We start from the raw sequence: 18696 nt of genomic DNA, 5'->3' as shown, positions 1-18696 counted from the left end.
AATAAGTGCCATGGGATCTTTAATGACCTCAGAGAGTCAGGACACCCGTTTAACGTCCCACCCGAAAGACGGCACCCTACACAGGGCAGTCACCAATCGCCCTGGGGCATTGGGATATTTTTTAGACCAGAGGAAAGAGTGCCTCCTACTGGCCCTCCAACACCACTTCCAGCAGCATCTGTTCTCCCATCCAGGGACTGACCAGGACCAACCCTGCTTAGCTTCAGAAGCAAGCCAGCAGTGGTATGCAGGGTGGTATGCTGCTGGCTACGACAATTATATATTATTACTGTAAAATGTGTTGTCACCTTCAATTCTTGCAAAAAGGTACATTTGAGAAAGTATATCTCAAAAGTCTTCAGGTTATTTTGCAAACTGCTAAACTTGGAACCAATTAGAACTCCTGCACATACCCCTCTTGATGAAGGCAGCAAAGATGTTAACACAGCCTCTGATGTGCTTTCAGTGTGTTAAGAGGATCTAACGTTAGCTCCAAAAGACTGAAATTAGATAAATATCGGTTTTCGAGTGCACTTGAAATATGCAGCATGCAATATGAACGGTCTTGATCATATGGAGCGTTAACAATTGAAAGCTCGCCAATGTTACAGTTGACTAGACTAGCCTAGCCAGCTAATACTGTAAATGTCAATGTGCTTGCTCAGGAAGCTAGTGTTTCATTAGCTATCTCTGTAAGTGAATTCAATAAAGAATCATGCTTTGGCATGATTGTCTGATTTCAAGGAACTAGCTGCAGGCTTAAATAAACATCCAATCAAATAATTAGCATAGAAACCCAGATATACAGAGCATTCGGAAATTATTCAGAACGCAAGCGAAAACAGGTTTTTCAAAATGTACCTTATTTACATAAGTATTCAGACCCTTTGATATTAGGACTCAAAATTGAGCTCAGGTGCATCCTGTTTCCATGGATCATCCTTGAGATGATTTTACAACTTGATTGGAGTCCACCTGGGGTAAATTATATTGACTGGACATGACTTGATGATTGGCATATATAATACACTGCTCAAAAAAATAAAAGGGAACACTTAAACAACACAATGTAACTCCAAGTCAATCACACTCCAAGTCAATCACACAATCACACTGTGAAATCAAACTGTCCACTTAGGAAGCAACACTGATTGACAATAAATTGCACATGCTGTTCTGCAAATGGAATAGACAACAGGTGGAAATGATAGGCAATTAGCAAGACACCCCTAATAAAAGGAGTAGTTCTGCAGGGGGTGACCACAGACCACTTCTCAGTTCCTATGCTTCCTGGCTGATGTTTTGGTCACTTTTGAATGTTGGCGGTGCTTTCACTCTAGTGGTAGCATGAGATGGAGTCTACAACCCACACAAGTGACTCAGGTAGTGCAGCTCATCCAGGATGGCACATCAATGCGAGCTGTGGCAAGAAGGTTTGCTGTGTCTGTCAGCGTAGTGTCCAGAGCATGGAGGTGCTACCAGGAGACAGGCCAGTACATCAGGAGACGTGGAGGGGGCCGTAGGAGGGCAACAACCCAGCAGCAGGACCGCTACCTCCGCCTTTGTGCAAGGAGGAGCAGGAGGAGCACTGCCAGAGCCCTGCAAAATGACCTCCAGCAGGCCACAAATGTGCATGTGTCTGCTCAAACGGTCAGAAACAGACTCCATGAGGGTGGTATGAGGGCCCGACGTCCACAGGTGGGGGTTGTGCTTACAGCCCAACACTGTGCAGGACGTTTGGCATTTGCCAGAGAACACCAAGATTGACAAATTCGCCACTGTCGCCCTGTGCTCTTCACAGATGAAAGCAGGTTCACACTGAGCACATGTGACAGACGTGACAGAGTCTGGAGACCCCGTGGAGAACGTTCTGTTGCCTGCAACATCCTCCAGCATGACCGGTTTGGCGGTGGGTCAGTCATGGTGTGGGGTGGCATTTCTTTGGGGGGCCGCACAGCCCTCCATGTGCTCGCCAGAGGTAGCCTGACTGCCATTAGGTACCGAGATGAGATCCTCAGACCCCTTGTGAGACCATATGCTGGTGCGGTTGGCCCTGGGTTCCTCCTAATGCAAGACAATGCTAGACCTCATGTGGCTGGAGTGTGTCAGCAGTTCCTGCAAGAGGAAGGCATTGATGCTATGGACTGGCCCGCCCGTTCCCCAGACCTGAATCCAATTGAGCACATCTGGGACATCATGTCTCGCTCCATCCACCAACGCTACGTTGCACCACAGACTGTCCAGGAGTTGGCAGATGCTTTAGTCCAGGTCTGGGAGGAGATCCCTCAGGAGACCATCCGCCACCCCCTCAGGACCATGCCCATGCATTGTAGGGAGGTCATACAGGCACATGGAGGCCACACACACTACTGAGCCTCATTTTGACTTGTTTTAAGGACATTACATCAAAGTTGGATCAGCCTGTAGTGTGGTTTTCCACTTTAATTTTGAGTGTGACTCCAAATCCAGAACTCCGTGGGTTGATAAATTTGATTTCCATTGATAATTTGTGTGTGATTTTGTTGTCAGCACATTCAACTATGTAAAGAAAAAAGTATTGAATAAGAATATTTCATTCATTCAGATCTAGGATGTGTTATTTTAGTGTTTCCTTTATTTTTTGAGCAGTGTATATATATGTCGATATAAGGTCCCACAGCTGACAGCACATATCAGAGCAAAAACCAAGCTATTAAGTCAAAGGAATTGTCCGTAGAGCTCCAAGACAGGATTGTGTCGAGGCACAGAACTGGGGAAGGGTACCAAAACATTTCTGCAGCATTGAAGGTCCCTAAGAACACAGTGGCCTCCATCATTGTTAAATGGAAGAAGTTTGGAACCACCAAGAACCGTCCCAGAGCTGGCCGTCCAGCCAAACTGAGCAATTGGGGGAGAAGGGCCTTGGTCAAGGAGATGGGAGAACCATCTCTGCAGCACTCCACCAATCAGACCTTTATAGAGTGGAAGCCCCTCCTCAGTAAGAGGCATATGAGATCAGATCATGAGAAAACAAGATTCTCTGGTCTGATGAAACCAAGATTGAACTCTTTGGCCTGAATGCCAAGCATCACATCTGGAGAAAACCTGGCACCATCCCTATGCTGAAGCATGGTGGTGGCAGCATCATGCTGTGGGGATGTTTTTCAGCGGCATGGACTGGGAGGCAGTCAGGATCAAGGGAAAGATGAACGGAGCAAAGTAGAGAGTTCCAGAGTGCTCAGGACCTCAGACTGGGACGAAGGATTACCTTTCAAACAGGACAATGACCCTAAGCACACAGCCAAGACAACACAGGAGTGGACAAGTTTCTGAATGTCCTTGAGTGGCCCAGCCTGAGGCCAGACTTGAACACGATCGAACATCTCTGGAGGCCTGAAAATAGCTGTGCAACGACGCTCCCCATCCAACCTGACAGAGCTTGAGAGGATCTGCAGAGAAGAATGTGAGAAACTCCCCAAATACAGGTGTGCCAAGCTTGTAGCGTCATACCCAAGGCGGCTGCCAAAGGTGCTTCAACAAAGTACTGAGTAAAGGGTCTGAATACTTACGTAAATGTGATCAGTTTTTATTTTTTTATACATTTGCAAAAATATCTAAAAACCTATTTTTGCTGGGGTATTGTATGTAGATTGATGGGCAAAATGTTATTTAGTCCATTTTAGAATAAGGCTGTAATGTAACAAAATGTGGAAAAAGTGAAGGGGCACTGCATGTTAGAATCAGTGGTGGAAAAAGTACTCAATTGTTATACTTAAGAAAAAGTAAAGATACCTTAACAGAAAATCACTTAAGTATGACTTGAGTAAAATTCTAACCGTGTTTGGTTTTATGTATACTTAAGTATCAAAAGTAAAAAGTATAAATCATTTCAAATTCCTTATATTAAGTAAACCAGACAGCACCATTTTCTTGTTTTTATTATTTACGGATAGCCAGGGGCACACTCCAACACTCAGACATCATTTACAAACTAATGTGTGTTAAGGGAGTCCACCAGATCAGAGGCAGTAGGGATGTTTTCTTGATAAGTGCATGGATTTTACTATTGTTCTGGCTGCTAAGCATTCAAAATGTAATGAGTACTTTTCAATCTCAGAGAAAATGCATGGAGTAAAAAGTACATCATTTTCTTTAGGAATGTAGTGAAATAAAAGTTGTCAAAAAATATAAAGGAGTAAAGTACAGATACCCCCCAAAATGACTTAGTACTTCAAAGTATCTTTACACCACTGGTTAGAATGGAGGTTTAAAAAAATGACAACTGCATAAGCATATTAGCCAATACATATAACATACCATGCAATAAAATATTTTCGAAAAATTGTTGTACAATGGGCTCTGCAATAACCCGAGTTTGATTTCTAAACCAGATGAGTCCTCAAATAGCAGCTACCCAATACCATGGTGGACATGCATAATGTTGGATGCATTGGAATATAAGGAATAGAGAATGATAAAGACCCTGTAGGATTATAAGAAAAAGCAGCTAGAAAACTACTGTTTAAGTATCAAATACTAAATATTCATTGAATGAGTACGTTTACATGCACACAAATAATTTGATACTAAATGGATTATGGCAGTAGGCTGGTTATGGCGTTAGTCATGTAAACACCGCACTGCTTATCTTAAAATCAGCATTGATTAACATCGTATTGGTAGAACGTTTCTGATTTCAGACGTGTCCATGTAAACAGGATTATTAGGGCAATCGTTCTGCTGGCAAAGCATGTAAATGTTTAAATCTAAATGATAATAATCTGACTATTCGCACTATTATTGTGTTCATGTAACCATACTCAATGTGAGTATATTTAGGTGTTTTAAATGAATAACTTTCCGACTAACATTCTCAAAGTTGACGCTGACAAAATCTTGCCAACCCATTCCTTATTCTACTAACTATGACTGCGTGTGAGAAATGTTTTCCATAACATACAGTACCAGTCAAAAGTTGGACACACCTACTCATTCCAGGGTTTTCCTTTAGGTCTACATTGTATGGTCTACATTGTAGAATAATAGTGAAGACATCAAAACCATGAAATAACACATCATGTAGTAACCAATAAAACAAATCCCCCAAAAAATTACATTTGAGATTCTTCAAAGTAACCACCCTTTCCCTTGATGACTGCTTTGCACACTCTTGGCAAAAACCTGGGCACCTGAACAATAGAATTCTCACCACGGCATGTTACAATAGATTATTTTACTATTTGTCATCTGTTAAACTGAATTCAGTCTTTGAAATGCTCAAACAAGCACGTACGTGTATCTGTAGTTGGTGTTCTTCAAATCTAAAATACACTAGACTGGGTCAGCAAAACCCACGAAATAGACAACATGCAAATGCATGTGTCATCCCAATGTCTAAATAGTGACGGCAAGGCAAATTCTAATTGCAGTAAGATGGTTCTCCTCACAGGTGAGTGAATCAGCTCATGCTTAGTGAATAGTACTTGGTTGATCTCTGGGAGCAGGACACATGAGAGCTGAATAGATTATGTGAGAAAAAAGTGAGACAAGAATGAATACAATAAACCATGACAGCAAAGGAATGTAGTTTGAGTTAGAAATTGAACATCCTGAAATCATCCTACTCCAACTATTGACAGGGATAATGTGTTTTTTTCTTATTTGTCAGTATGAATGAAATTAGACGGTCCTGCCTTGATGAATGACTGTATTAGCTTTACACGACTTGTCCTGCAGATTTCTTAAGTCTTAAATTATTACTTGGAATAGACTGATATCTGAAATGGTCCTTGTCCCTGAATGACATGCTAGCTAGTGATAAAGCCCCAGTACCTTCAGAAAGTATTCATACCCCTTTATTTGTTCCACATTTTGTGTTACAGCCTGAATTCAAAATGGATTAAATAATGATCGTGAAAACATGATTTTAGAAATCTTTGCAAATTTATTGAAAATTAAATATGGAAATCTCATTTAGATAAGTATTCACATCCCTGAATCAAGACATGTTAGAATCACCTTTGTCATTTACAGCTGTGAGTCTTTCTGGGTATGTCTCAAAGAGCTTTGTACACCTGGATTGTGCAATATTTGCCCATTATTCTTTTGAAAGTTCTTCAAGATCTGTCAAATTGTTTGTTGATCATTGCTAGACAAACATTTTTAAGTCTAGCCATAGATTTTCAATCTGATTTAAGTCAAAACTGCAACTCAGCCACTCAGAAACATTCACCATCAAATTTGCCAGTCCTTAATTAATGTTTACAACCATACCTATAACATGATGCAGCCACCAATACACTTGAAGATATGGAAAGTGGTACTCTGTAATGTGTTGTATTCTATTTGCCCCAAACATTACTCTTTGTATGTATTCAGGACAAAAAATGTATTGCTTTGACACATTTTTTGCAGTATTACGTTAGTGCCTTGTAGCAAACAAGATGCATGTTTTAGAATATTTTTATTCTGTAGAGGCTTCCTTCTTTCCACTCTGTCAGTTAGGTTAGTATTGTGGAGTAACTATAATTTTGTTAATCCATTGTCAGCTCTCCTATCATGCCATGAAAACTCTAAACTGTTTTAAAGTCACCGTTGGCCTCATGATGAAATCCCTGAGTGGTTTCCTTCCTCACCGGCAACTGAGTTAGGAAAGAAACTTGTATCTTTCTTGTGACTGGATGTATTGACACAATTTCCAAAGTGTAATTAATAACTTTAACATGCTAGTTGTTGTAGTTGTTGGGTGGCTTCACTGCAAGTATATTGTATGTTTTGGATTCAATAAAATAAAATAAACTTTACCATACTCAAAGGGATATTCAATGTCTGATTTTTTGAACCCATCAACCAATAGGTGTCCTTCTTTGAGAGGAATTGGAAAACCTCCCTGGTCTTTATGGTTGAAACTGTGTTTGAAATTCACTAATCGACAGAAGGACCTTACAGATAATTGTATATGTGGGGCACAGAGATGAGGTAATCATTCCAAAATCATGTTAAACACTAATGCACACAGAGTGAGTCCATGCAACTTATGATGTCACTTGTTAAGCAAATGTTTATTCCTGAACTTATTTATGCATTCCATAACAAAGGGGTTGAATACTTATTGACTAAAAGACATTGCAGCTTTTCATTTTTAATACATTTGTAACATTTTCTAAAAACATAATTCCACTGACATGATGGGGTATTGTGTGTAGGCCAGTGACACAAAATCTTAGTTTAATAAAACAATATTTAGGCTGTAACACAACAAATGTCAAAAAAGTCAAGGGGTGTGAATACTTTCTGAAGGTACTGTATCTGCTCCTGCTAGCTAGCAACATATCTACTTGTTGTAACTAGCTATCTAACGAGCAAGCTAGCTACATTACTGAGGTTGCTGCATTCTAAGTTGGGAGTCATTTTACAGCTTGCATTGATAGTATCCTCTTTCTATAACTAAATAGTTAGATTACATATAAATAAAAAAATACTTGACCTGAGAAGTCGGCGGGAGATAACCCCGAGATAGTATACAATGCAGTGCTTGATTGTTTTACAGTTTAGTACTCGGCTGCCAATCGACTAGACAACATTTTTAAACATGTATTTTTCCATATATTGACACCTCCTATGTGTTTTAATCAAATCAACTATATTCACTGAGCTTGTCTGATGCTTTAAGCACACTCTCTAACTAAATCATTAAGACACACAAATGACTAGAGGGAGTCCAACCAGCAATTGATTTGATTACTTTTAGGCTATGGATGAGAAAGTTTACTTATCATTTACAAACGTTTAGGTCAGTTGTATGCTGCTTAACGATCTATTAATAACAGCAAGGGTTGCATTAAATAGGCTCAATATTTTTTACTGATACATTTGCTAATATTCAATTCATACGCACATAAAACAAACAAAAGCATTCACTTTGAGAATTGATAGGTTACATATAGGCCATTCATATATAGCTTATGCACAGCATAGTTCAATTTATCGAATCAGTTGTTTTCTTGCGCAAACCGTGAGCAACACCTGTCAACCGCAGATATTTCTCTGAAAACACAGGGATGTTGATTCGTCCGGGGCTAGAATAACTGCAGGTTATAGCTTGTCATTCATTGCATGATGCTTGGTGCTCACGGAATCAGTAGGCTATTAACCAAACACTCAAACAGGCAAACAGAAGCAGGATCTGTCTTATTTATGTAGATATATTGATGATTTATAAAGACCAGCCACATTAAACAGTTAGGCTATTGATTATAGACTTTTCTTAGACAATAATGCAAGGGCTGTTTTCTCATGTCCTCCAATACCTTGACTTTGTTGTCCTTAAGCCATTTTGCCACAACTTTGGAAGTATGCTTGGGGTCATTGTCCATTTGGAAGACCCATTTGCGACCAAGCTTGAACTTCCTGACTGACGTCTTGAGATGTTGCTTCAATATATCCACATTATCGTCCTACCTCATGATGCCATCTATTTTGTGAAGTGCCCCAGTCCCTCCTCCAGGAAAGGACCCCCACAACATGATGCTGCCACAGCCGTGCTTCACAGTTGGGACAGTGTTCTTCGGCTTGCAAGCCTCCCCCTTTTTCCTCCAAATATAACGATGGTCATTATGGCCAAACAGTTCTATTTTTGTTTCATCAGACCAGAGGACATTTCTCCAAAAAGTACGATCTTTGTCCCCATATGCAGTTGCAAACCGCAGTCTGGCTTTTTTATAGCGGTTTTGGAGCAGTGGCTTCTTCCTTGCTGAGAGGCCTTTCAGGTTATATCAATATGGGACTTGTTTAACTGTGGATATAAATACTTTTGTATCTGTTTCCTCCAGCATCTTCACAAGGTCCTTTGATGTTGTTCTGGGATTGATTTGCACTTTTCGCACCAATCATCTCTAGGAGACAGAACGCTTCTCCTTCCTGAGCGGTATGACAGTTGCGTGGTTCCATGGTTTTTATGCTTGCGTACTATTGTTTGTACAGATGAACGTGGTACCTTCAGGCATTTTGAAATTGCTCCCAAGGATGAACCAGACTTGTGGAGGTCTACAATTGTTTTTCTTAGGTCTTGGCTGATTTCTTTTGATTTTCCCACGATGTCAAGCAAAGAGGCACAGAGTTTGAAGGTAGGTCTTGAAATACATCCACAGGAACACCTCCAATTGACTTAAATGATATCAATTAGCCTATCAGAAGCTTCTAAAGCCATAACATCATTTTCTGTAATGTTCCAAGCTGTTTAAAGACAGTCAACTTAGTGTATGTAAACTTTTGACCCACTGGAATTGTGACACAGTGAATTATATGTGAAATCTGTCTGTAAACAAATGTTGGAAAACGTACTTGTGTCATGCACAAAGTAAATGTCCTAACCGACTTGCCCAAACTATAGTTGTGAACAAGAAATTAGTGGCGTGGTTGAAAAACACATTTTAATGACTCCAACCTAAGTGTATGTAAACTTCCGATTTGAACTGTACAATTTCAGTAGCACGTCTCAGACTGATGGACTATGCCATCCCCATGGCCTCCACAATGGATCAGTCCACTACTGCCCGACTAAAGAAATCTCGGTCGACCAACAGCCTATTGACCAAACAATTGACCAGCCGACTAAATGGGGTGAGCCCTACAAATAAGTAAAAACCACTTCCTCCCTTGAAATAGATCGATCATCTCAAAACTAAAGCAGATAGCTTGCTACAGCCCACCACCTACAGTGGGAAACAAATGAACCACTGCCACCTTCAATTCTTATAGGCAATCATCCTTATGCAATATTAAACACTGTGGAACTGTTCCCATGATGTTAATTAATTAATTACAGGCCTATATCAACTTAGAAAATACATCACCATCCACAGTTTGAATATGATGAAAAGCGGTTAAATCGACCGTATACTACATTTACACTTGTACATCAGTATATGTTGCAGCACTGCACCAAAAGAAATGTGTCCCCGTGCCAACTCAATCACTTACACAGCTACTGATCTCCTTGTAATGCAAGGTCATTCATTCACTAAGAAGGGAGCAGAGGAGATGGGCAGCTATACACTCGATGTGAATGACATTCAGTCTGTGAAATATATACAAACAGTCAGTCATGCTGATGTTTATATATTGTAAGGCTGTTCCTGACCTTGCTCCTCCCACTGCTCTTCAAAGATTCCGCCATTAAGCTCCTAAAGTTGTCGGTAACAGGTTACACCAGCGGTCGGCAACCTTTTCCATTTGGAGTGCCAAGTTATCGTACAATTTCTACTTATCTGCGTGCAAGTTATGATTTTCTTATGCACATTTTAGTAGAACACTTTCATTTATTTTATAATAAAGTCTTCATATCTCAAAATCAATGACGTGTTAATAAAATCCTAAATGAAAACGATTAAAATCTTAAAGTAATTTCTATTGCCATTTCCAATATGTAAAAGTAGCCTACATAAAGCCAACAAATAAAAACATTGCAGCCTGCAGGTAGAAAATATCCTGATAAAAATAAATATCCTATAAATCACATTGGCTACCCATGGCCGGTCTTCAAGGAACTTGCAATATTGTAAAAAATATTCTGGGCTATCAGAGAGTTTCCTGCACCAGTGAGGTCCAGACAGCCAGACACAGCTGTAGAATATTTGCACAAGGGATAAGAATAAGTAATGTTACAAGTTTTTAGGGGAAAACATGTATTTGAGCATATGTAGCAGCCTAGTAGGGCTAGATTATTAGGTTTGCATTAGCAGACATCTCTTCTGAGATCTGTATTAGGACAGCTGCCATCTCCCACAGTGTGGCAGACTAGCCGTTCAATCTAGCGGTCTGGGAAGCACAGTTGTGTGATAGGGAATGTGGGATGGAATGCCTGGTGGTGTTGTGTTGGTCTGTGGACACCAGAAAGACACAAAAACCCATATTTCTCAGAGGAGTTGTCCTCCCAGCATGAACGTCACATGCAGGCAGACAGACTCACCCAGAAGAGGAAGTTGAATGTGAATAGGAGATACTTCAGACAGACGGTCCCGCATGTTTCCTTCTTCTCGTCGTATGCTGTCGCTGGTGCCCCCATGCTGCAGGAGAAAGAGAGAGGTGGGTTTGAAAGGTTCAAATAGTTAACCTTATATCTGTTGTTGTTTCTTTTAGGGCCAGTTTCCCAGACACAGAATAAGCCTATTTTTGCTATCACAGATTGTTCTGGCAATTCTCAAATAAAAACTTAATTGGAGGAAGGATGTTAAACATGCTTTTTACTAGTGGTGCAACGGATCATAAAACTCACGGTTCGGATCTTATCACGGGTTTGAGTCACAAATCGGCAAATTTTTCAGATCAGCAAAAAGAAAGGGAGACAAATATAACTTTGCTTTCCATTTATTACTTAAAGAACACTTAAAGCGAGGAACTTTTCAATGTTTAAAAATAAACTTAAAACAGTCAATACTCAACTGTGAAATTAAAGTGCAATGAGGCATGATACCTTCTTCCTTTGAACAATAGTGAATTAAAATTAACCTAGACTAAGATTAGACAGCAGTATATTTATTATTTAAGTAATTCACTCTCATTTTTTTAACCTCTTCAGTGGCCACAATCTCAGTGTTAAGAAAGATCACTGTATGTCCTCTGGTGTAGGGCAGGGTCTAGGTGAGACAGGGACTTTAACCTTGGATCCAGTGCAGTAGATCTATGAAGGTAGTCCTGTACATTAGGGGGGGTACCTGGGGTTCAGGTCCTCTCTATAATGGCAGCCTTGACATCTTTAGTGATGGTGCCGTCGTCCTCACTTGGGGCATTGGATTGTAGAATCCTTTTTTTCAGAGGTAGGATCATGGACACAGACGGTGCAGTTTCAGTGCTCAATAGAGTTGTAATCGTTTTGAGGGGTTTGAGCACCTGGATGACCTCCTCTGCCACTTTCACGTCATCGTTAGACAAGGTGACGATGTCTTAACTTTTTTTTCAGGGTCTTGTCTGTCAGTGCAGAGTATACAGCTGCCTGCTGCTCAAGATAGCGCTCCAAAATGTCATAAGTGGAGTTCCATCTTGTTGTGACATCGTGTTTGTGGGTCGGTAGCTGTAGAATTTCTTGCTCGGTCTTAAGCACATGAGTGGCTGTTATGCGTCGGTGGAAAAAGGAAACCACCTTCCTGATCCTCCCAAGGAGGCGGTCCATCTGGTTCACTGAGATTCCCCCTTGGGATGCTAAATTGATCACATGTGCAAAGCAAGCTATCTGTGGCCCCAGTCCAGCTTCAATCACTGCATTATGTGTGGTGATTGGGATATTGCTATTGGGCCTCTCTAGCTTCCACTCTGCTACTGCTCCGAGCAGTACCTGTGACAGATTTGTGCCTGACTCTTGTGCCTGTAGCACCGGACTTCGCATCTCCCATTCCTCTGTGGTGTAGTGAGCAGTCACACTGACATAGCTTTCCGTTACCCTGGAGGTCCACCCGTCTGTGGTGAGGGTGGACCTCGACAATTTATCTTTTCCTGTTCATAAAGATCTGGCATGATCTTCATACTGAAGTGGGTGCATGAGGGGCATTTCATAGCATGGCTCAAGCACTTTTACCATATTTTTAAACCCTTCATTTTCCACAACAGAGTATGGCCTCATGTTTGCAGCGATAAACATCAATAGATTTGGTGATGGCTTTAGCCCAGTCTGATTCTGCAGCAAAGGACTGCTTAAATGCCGCGGGGAGAAGTTGTTGCGTCTTGGCTGAGTTGTCTCCTGTCACTGACACACTAGGGTGATGATGCTTTAAATGTGTGGCCATGCTCGATGTATTTCCATGATCATACACCTTTCTTGTGGCACAACGCCTACACACCGTAATGGTGTTGTCCACCACCCTTCTTCCGTCATCATATTTGACAGTGAAGCCAAAATGCTCCCATAGATGACTTAAATGAAGAGGGAGGCTTTTCCAGTACTTCAGCTCCTCTGCTAGCCTTGGCTGTCACTGCTCTTTTTTCTTCTTTGCTTTTTGTAACGCAAATGCTTTAAAAAAATTATCAAATCAAACTTCAGGCTTCAGAGCAAAACACAACACGCATCTCTTATCTTTAACTTTTCACTGCAACTCTGCATCGAGATGTAGGGAATTATTACTTTAAAAAGTAACAGAGGCAGTAAAACTGTATTTAACACGATGATGGTTAAACTTTGCAATTGATTTGCGGTTCACATGCATGCCGAACCGTGGGAGGTGATCCGTACGGATCACGGATCAACTACAGTCCGTACACCACCACTTTTTACAGTGCCTTGCAAAAGAATTCATCCCCATTGGTGTTTTCCCTATTTTCGCCAACAGCCAATGAAATTGCAGGGCGCCAAATACAAATCAACAGAAATCTCATAAATCAAATTTCTCAAACAAACAATATTAGGCACCATTTTAAAGATAAAAATGCTTTACAGCGAAAGCTGCATAAACGATTATGTTAGGTCACCACCAAGCCACAGAAAAACCCAGCCATTTTTCCGGCCAAGGAGAGGAGTCATTAAAAGCACAAAGAGATAAAATGAATCACTAACCTTTGATGATCTTCATCAGATGACACTCATAGGACTTCATGTTACACAATACATGCATGTTTTGTTCGATAAAGTGCATATTTATATAAAAAAATTATCATGTTACATTGGTGCATTACTACATTCAGTAGTTCTAAAACATGCAGTGATTGTGCAGAGAGGCACATGAATTACCAGAAATACTCATTATAAATGTTGATGAAAATTCAAGTGTTATGCATGGAACTTTAGATACACTTCTTCTTAATGCAACCGCTGTGTCAGATTTCAAAAAAACTTTACGGTAAAAGCATAATCTGAGTACGGTGCTCAGAGCCCAAACCAGCCAAAATAAATATCCGCCATGTTGCGCAGTCAACATTAGTCAAAAATAGCATTATAAATATTCACTTACCTTTGATGATCTTCATCAGAATGCACTCCCGGGAACCGCAGTTCCACAATAAATGTTTGTTTTGTTCGATAATGTCCATCATTTATGTCCAAATAGCTTCTTTTGTTAGGGTGTTTGGTAAACAAATCGAAACGCGCGTTCAGGTCCAGTCGGAGGAAAAGTTCAAAATATTACAGGTCGAAGAAACTTGTCAAACTAAGTATAGAATAAATCTTTAAGATGTTTTTATCATAAATGTTCAATAATGTTCCAACCGGAGAATTCCATTGTCTGTAGAAAAGCAATGTAACGAGAGATACCTTTCATGTGAACGCGCATGACTGAGAACGTGGCTGCTGCCAGACCTCTTAGTCAAACAGCTCTCATTCGCTCCCACTTCACAGTAGAAGCCTGAAACAACATTCTAAAGAAGGTTGACATCTAGTGGAAGACATAGGAAGTGCAACATAACCCATATCCCATTGTGTATTCGATAGGGGCTGAGTTCAAATACCACAAACCTCAGATTGTGTTCTTCCAAACAGGAAGTGGGCAAAGAACATACACACAACTTTCAGTTAATTAACTGAAAGCTCATTCACATTAGCTGTACTGCTATTCTTGTTAATTCGTTCAACTTGTCTATCTCCTACTCTACTGTTGTATTGCAAAGGTACTGAATAACCTGGATAAATGAAGGACAACAATATGACCCCCCCCCCAAAAAAAGTGCATGAGCAGTCACCCAATAGTCATCTTCTTGTCCCTCATTTGTTTGCATTTTGGTCCACAACTTGTAGGTCTTCTAACCCCGATATCCCTCAACCCTGATCTTATTCTTCTCTCTCTGCATCAACTATTGTCTGTTCACACTAAATGTCTTGGAGAGAGTACAGAAGTTTCAAATTGTTCCTAATCTTGGCAGATCGCTGGTATGCTAGATGCATAACTGTAGCTTGTGTTTAAATCAACTTAAATCTTAACAAAAAACATTTATGCTCGTGTTCGTTAAATATTACTGATATAAACACCATCCCGATGTTTCAATGCAAATTGGGCTTAAAGGGTATATTGACCCAAAAACACTTCTGGGCCCTTTATAACACTTGCCAGTACCCCAGACAGTTCTTAAGTTTTAGTTTTTTAGATTTGAGTTTATAGGACTATTTCTCTCTATACGATTTGTATTTCATATACCTTTGACTATTGGATGTTCTTATAGGCACTTTAGTATTGCCAGTGTAACAGTATAGCTTCCGTCCCTCTCCTCGCACCTACCTGGGCTCGAACCAGGAACACATCGACAACAGACACACTTGAAGCAGCGTTACCCATCACTCCACGAAAGCTGCGGCCCTTGCAGAGCAAGGGGAACAACTACTCCAAGTCTCAGAAAGAGTGACGTTTGAAACGCTATTAGCGCGCACCCCGCTAACTAGCTAGCCATTTCACATCGGTAACACCAGCCTAATCTTGGGAGTTGATAGGCTTGAAGTCATAAACAGCTCAATGCTTGAAGCATTGCGAAGAGCTGCTGGCAAAACACACAAAAGTGCTGTTTGAATGAATGCTTGCGAGCCTGCTGGTGCCTACCATCGCTCAGCCAGACTGCTCTATCAAATATCCAATCATAGGACTTAATTATAACATAATAACACACAGAAATATGAGCCTTAGGTCATTAATATGGTCGAATCCGGAAACTATCCTCTCGAAAACAAAACGTTTATTCTTTCAGTGAAATACGGAACCGTTCGGTATTTTATCTAACGGGTGGCATCCATAAGTCTAAATATTCCTGTTACATTGCACAACATTCAATGTTATGTCATAATTACGTAAAATTCTGGCAAATTAGTTCGCAATGAGCCAGGCGGCCCAAACTGTTGCATATACCCTGACTCTGCATGCAATGAACACAAGAGAAGTGACAATTTCACCTGGTTAATATTGCCTGCTAACCTGGATTTATTTTAGATAAATATGCAGGTTTAAAAATATATACTTCTGTGTATTGATTTTAAGAAAGGCATTGATGTTTGTTTATGGTTAGGTACAGTCATGCAACAATTGTGCTTTTTTCGCAAATGCGCTTTTGTTAAATCATCCCCCGTTTGGCGAAGTTGGCTGTCTTTGTTAGGAAGAAATAGTCTTCACACAGTTCGCAACGAGCCAGGAGCCCAAACTGCTGCATATACCCTGACTCTGTTGCAAGAGAAGTGACACATTTTCCCTAGTTAAAAGAAATTCATGTTATCAGGCAATATTAACTAAATATGTAGGTTTAAAAATATATACTTGTGTATTGATTTTAAAAAAGGCATTGAAGTTTATGGTTAGGTACACGTTGGAGCAACGACAGTCCTTTTTCGCGAATGCGCACCGCATCGATTATATGCAACACAGGACATGCTAGATAAACTAGTAATATAATCAACCATGTGTAGTTAACTAGTGATTATGATTGATTGATTGATAGTTTTTTATAAGATAAGTTTAATACTAGCTAGCAACTTACCTTGGCTTCTTACTGCATTTGCATAACAGGCAGGCTCCTCGTGAAGTGCAATGTAAAGCAGGTGGTTATAGCGCTGGACTAGTTAGGTTGCAAGATTGAATCCCCGAGCTGACAAGGTAAAAATCTGTCATTCTGCCCCTGAACAAGGCAGTTAACCCACCGTTCCTAGGCCGTCATTGAAAATAAGAATGTGTTCTTAACTGACTTGCCTAGTTAAATAAAGGTGTAAAAAAAATCATAATAACCCCCCCCCAAAAAAAAATGTGGGGCCAAATCTGTGTCCAAAAATAGATTTCCGATTATGAAAACTTGAAATCGGCCCTAATTAATCAGCCATTCCGATTAATCGGTCGACCTCTAGTCAAGTCCAGACCTGCCCTCTCCTCCTTCTTCTGCCAGCCTTCTCTCTCTCCCACACACAGGCCGTAACAGAGTGTACTAGTCTAAGCTTTCTGTAACACTAATATTAGAGCCTTCTCTACTGTAATTTCACTGCCTTCTCTACCCCGCTCATGCACACGCACAACTGCATTAATACAAAATGCAAGACAGCATTTTCTAGCCTACCGTAACACTGCAAGTCAACTTTGTTGGCGAGCCTGTGGTAGATGTTACATAGCAAGCAACAGCTGTGGAAAGAAGACGTATTTGCATTGTGCTTGAACAGTTTGAATGGGCTTATATTCACCATAACAGTGATCACAGCAGCATCATGCGTTCTCATGCTGCATGATCTGACCATTACCGTCTTATACTGTGAGAGTGCGTATTTGATTCCTGCGGCAAATAATATATTTAACATCATGTTATAAAAGTTCATATCTATAACATTATCTTATTATGTTATACGTACAGTAGCCAAAGCTATTTCTTGTGGAATAACTTTCCTGACATCTCATATAGAGAAGTCCATATGCAGCAACTCATTAAGTTCACCATGCTTACATTTGGCATTAGTAGACAATGTAGGTTACTTCATCAAGCATTCATGGTTTTACAGTGTGTGTAGGCCTAATATTTGTGTGGGGGTCTGTCGACTGACACTGCCCGGTGTCTGTTCACCATCTGTTAGGGTGGGCCCCGTTAGTGTGTCCCTGTCAATTAAGTTCAAACAAACCTTTGACAGGAACTCATCATTGTATTATGTACATAAACAGAGTCGCTGAGTAAAGAAAACTATATGCACAGGAGGAGCACAACGCACTAAAGAGGTCCAACTTAAATCCCAAATCTGAGATACAAAATCATAAAGGCTCTTTCAATATACAGGGTTCAAGACTTTGAAAACATACAGTACTGGTCAAAAGTTAGGACACACCTACTCATTTAAGGGTTTATCTTTATTTGTACTATTTTCTACATTGTAGAATAATAGTGAAGATATCAAAACTATAAAATAACACATATGGAATCATGTTGTAACCAAAAGAAGAGTTAAACTAATCACAATATATTTCTTTATTTGAGATTCTTCAAAGTAGCCCCCCTTTGCCTTGATCACAGCTTTGTAAATGTTCACATTTTGAACACTGAAATCACCTTTTTCCTTAAACCTTAATGGAATCGCCTAGCGCTCAAAACAAGACCGCTGACAACCAGACATACTCCAGACACACCACACCTGTCTGAAATTGGTTATGAGCCTATGAGTAGTCACTGACTTGTCTCCTGTGCATGACAGATCATTAAAGTATTTAAATGCTTTGAACCCTTTCAGTTCAGGGCATGTTTTGGACTTGAATAAATATGGTTTCTTTCGTCATTTGTATGCTTTTATATTGGCTATAGGCCTATGTTTAGTCAATGATAAATAAAAACAATAATTAATGCATGGGTTTTGGGATATTTTGCAAATAACTGGCACCGTATTTATTGTATTGGTTAACTGCCTGTTCCGGGGCAGAACAACAGATTTGTACCTTGTCAGCTCGGGGGGGTTTGAACTTTCAATGTTCTGGTTACTAGTCCAAAGCTCTAACCACTAGGCTACAGGTTTTGGAATATTGTTATTCTTCTTTTCACTCTGTTATTTAGGTAAGGGTAACATACATCGCTGAGCAGTTTCATTCCTGATTGCTGCTCAGTTCAGAAGGAGGACTGTATCTTTGATGTGTCTGGGTGGTTTAATATATAATCCACAGCAATATTAAAAATGTAACCATGCTTAAAGAGATATATAATGTCTGATTCGTTATTATTATCGATATACCAATCACTACCCTTCTTCATGAGGCTTTCAAAAACCTCCCTGGTCTTTGTAGTTTAATGTGCGCTTGAAATTCA

General features: G+C 40.2%; 1 protein-coding gene across 1 annotated transcript in view; it reads right to left on the bottom strand.

Moving 5' to 3' along the window:
- LOC109884993 (CD151 antigen-like) overlaps positions 1–18696 on the bottom strand; it is a 46751-nt gene that overhangs the window by 26730 nt on the left and 1325 nt on the right. The window contains exon 2 of the mRNA XM_020476873.2: positions 10949–11045. Within this exon, the coding sequence (XP_020332462.1) occupies positions 10949–11044 (96 nt within the window). The 5' untranslated portion in view covers position 11045. The remainder of the gene's footprint in view (positions 1–10948; positions 11046–18696) is intronic.

The sequence above is a fragment of the Oncorhynchus kisutch genome, linkage group LG3, assembly GCF_002021735.2.
Source record: "Oncorhynchus kisutch isolate 150728-3 linkage group LG3, Okis_V2, whole genome shotgun sequence".
Lineage (NCBI taxonomy): Eukaryota > Metazoa > Chordata > Actinopteri > Salmoniformes > Salmonidae > Oncorhynchus > Oncorhynchus kisutch.
The sequence above is the reverse complement of the archived record's forward strand: the minus strand, read 5'-3'. Positions and strand labels throughout refer to the sequence as shown.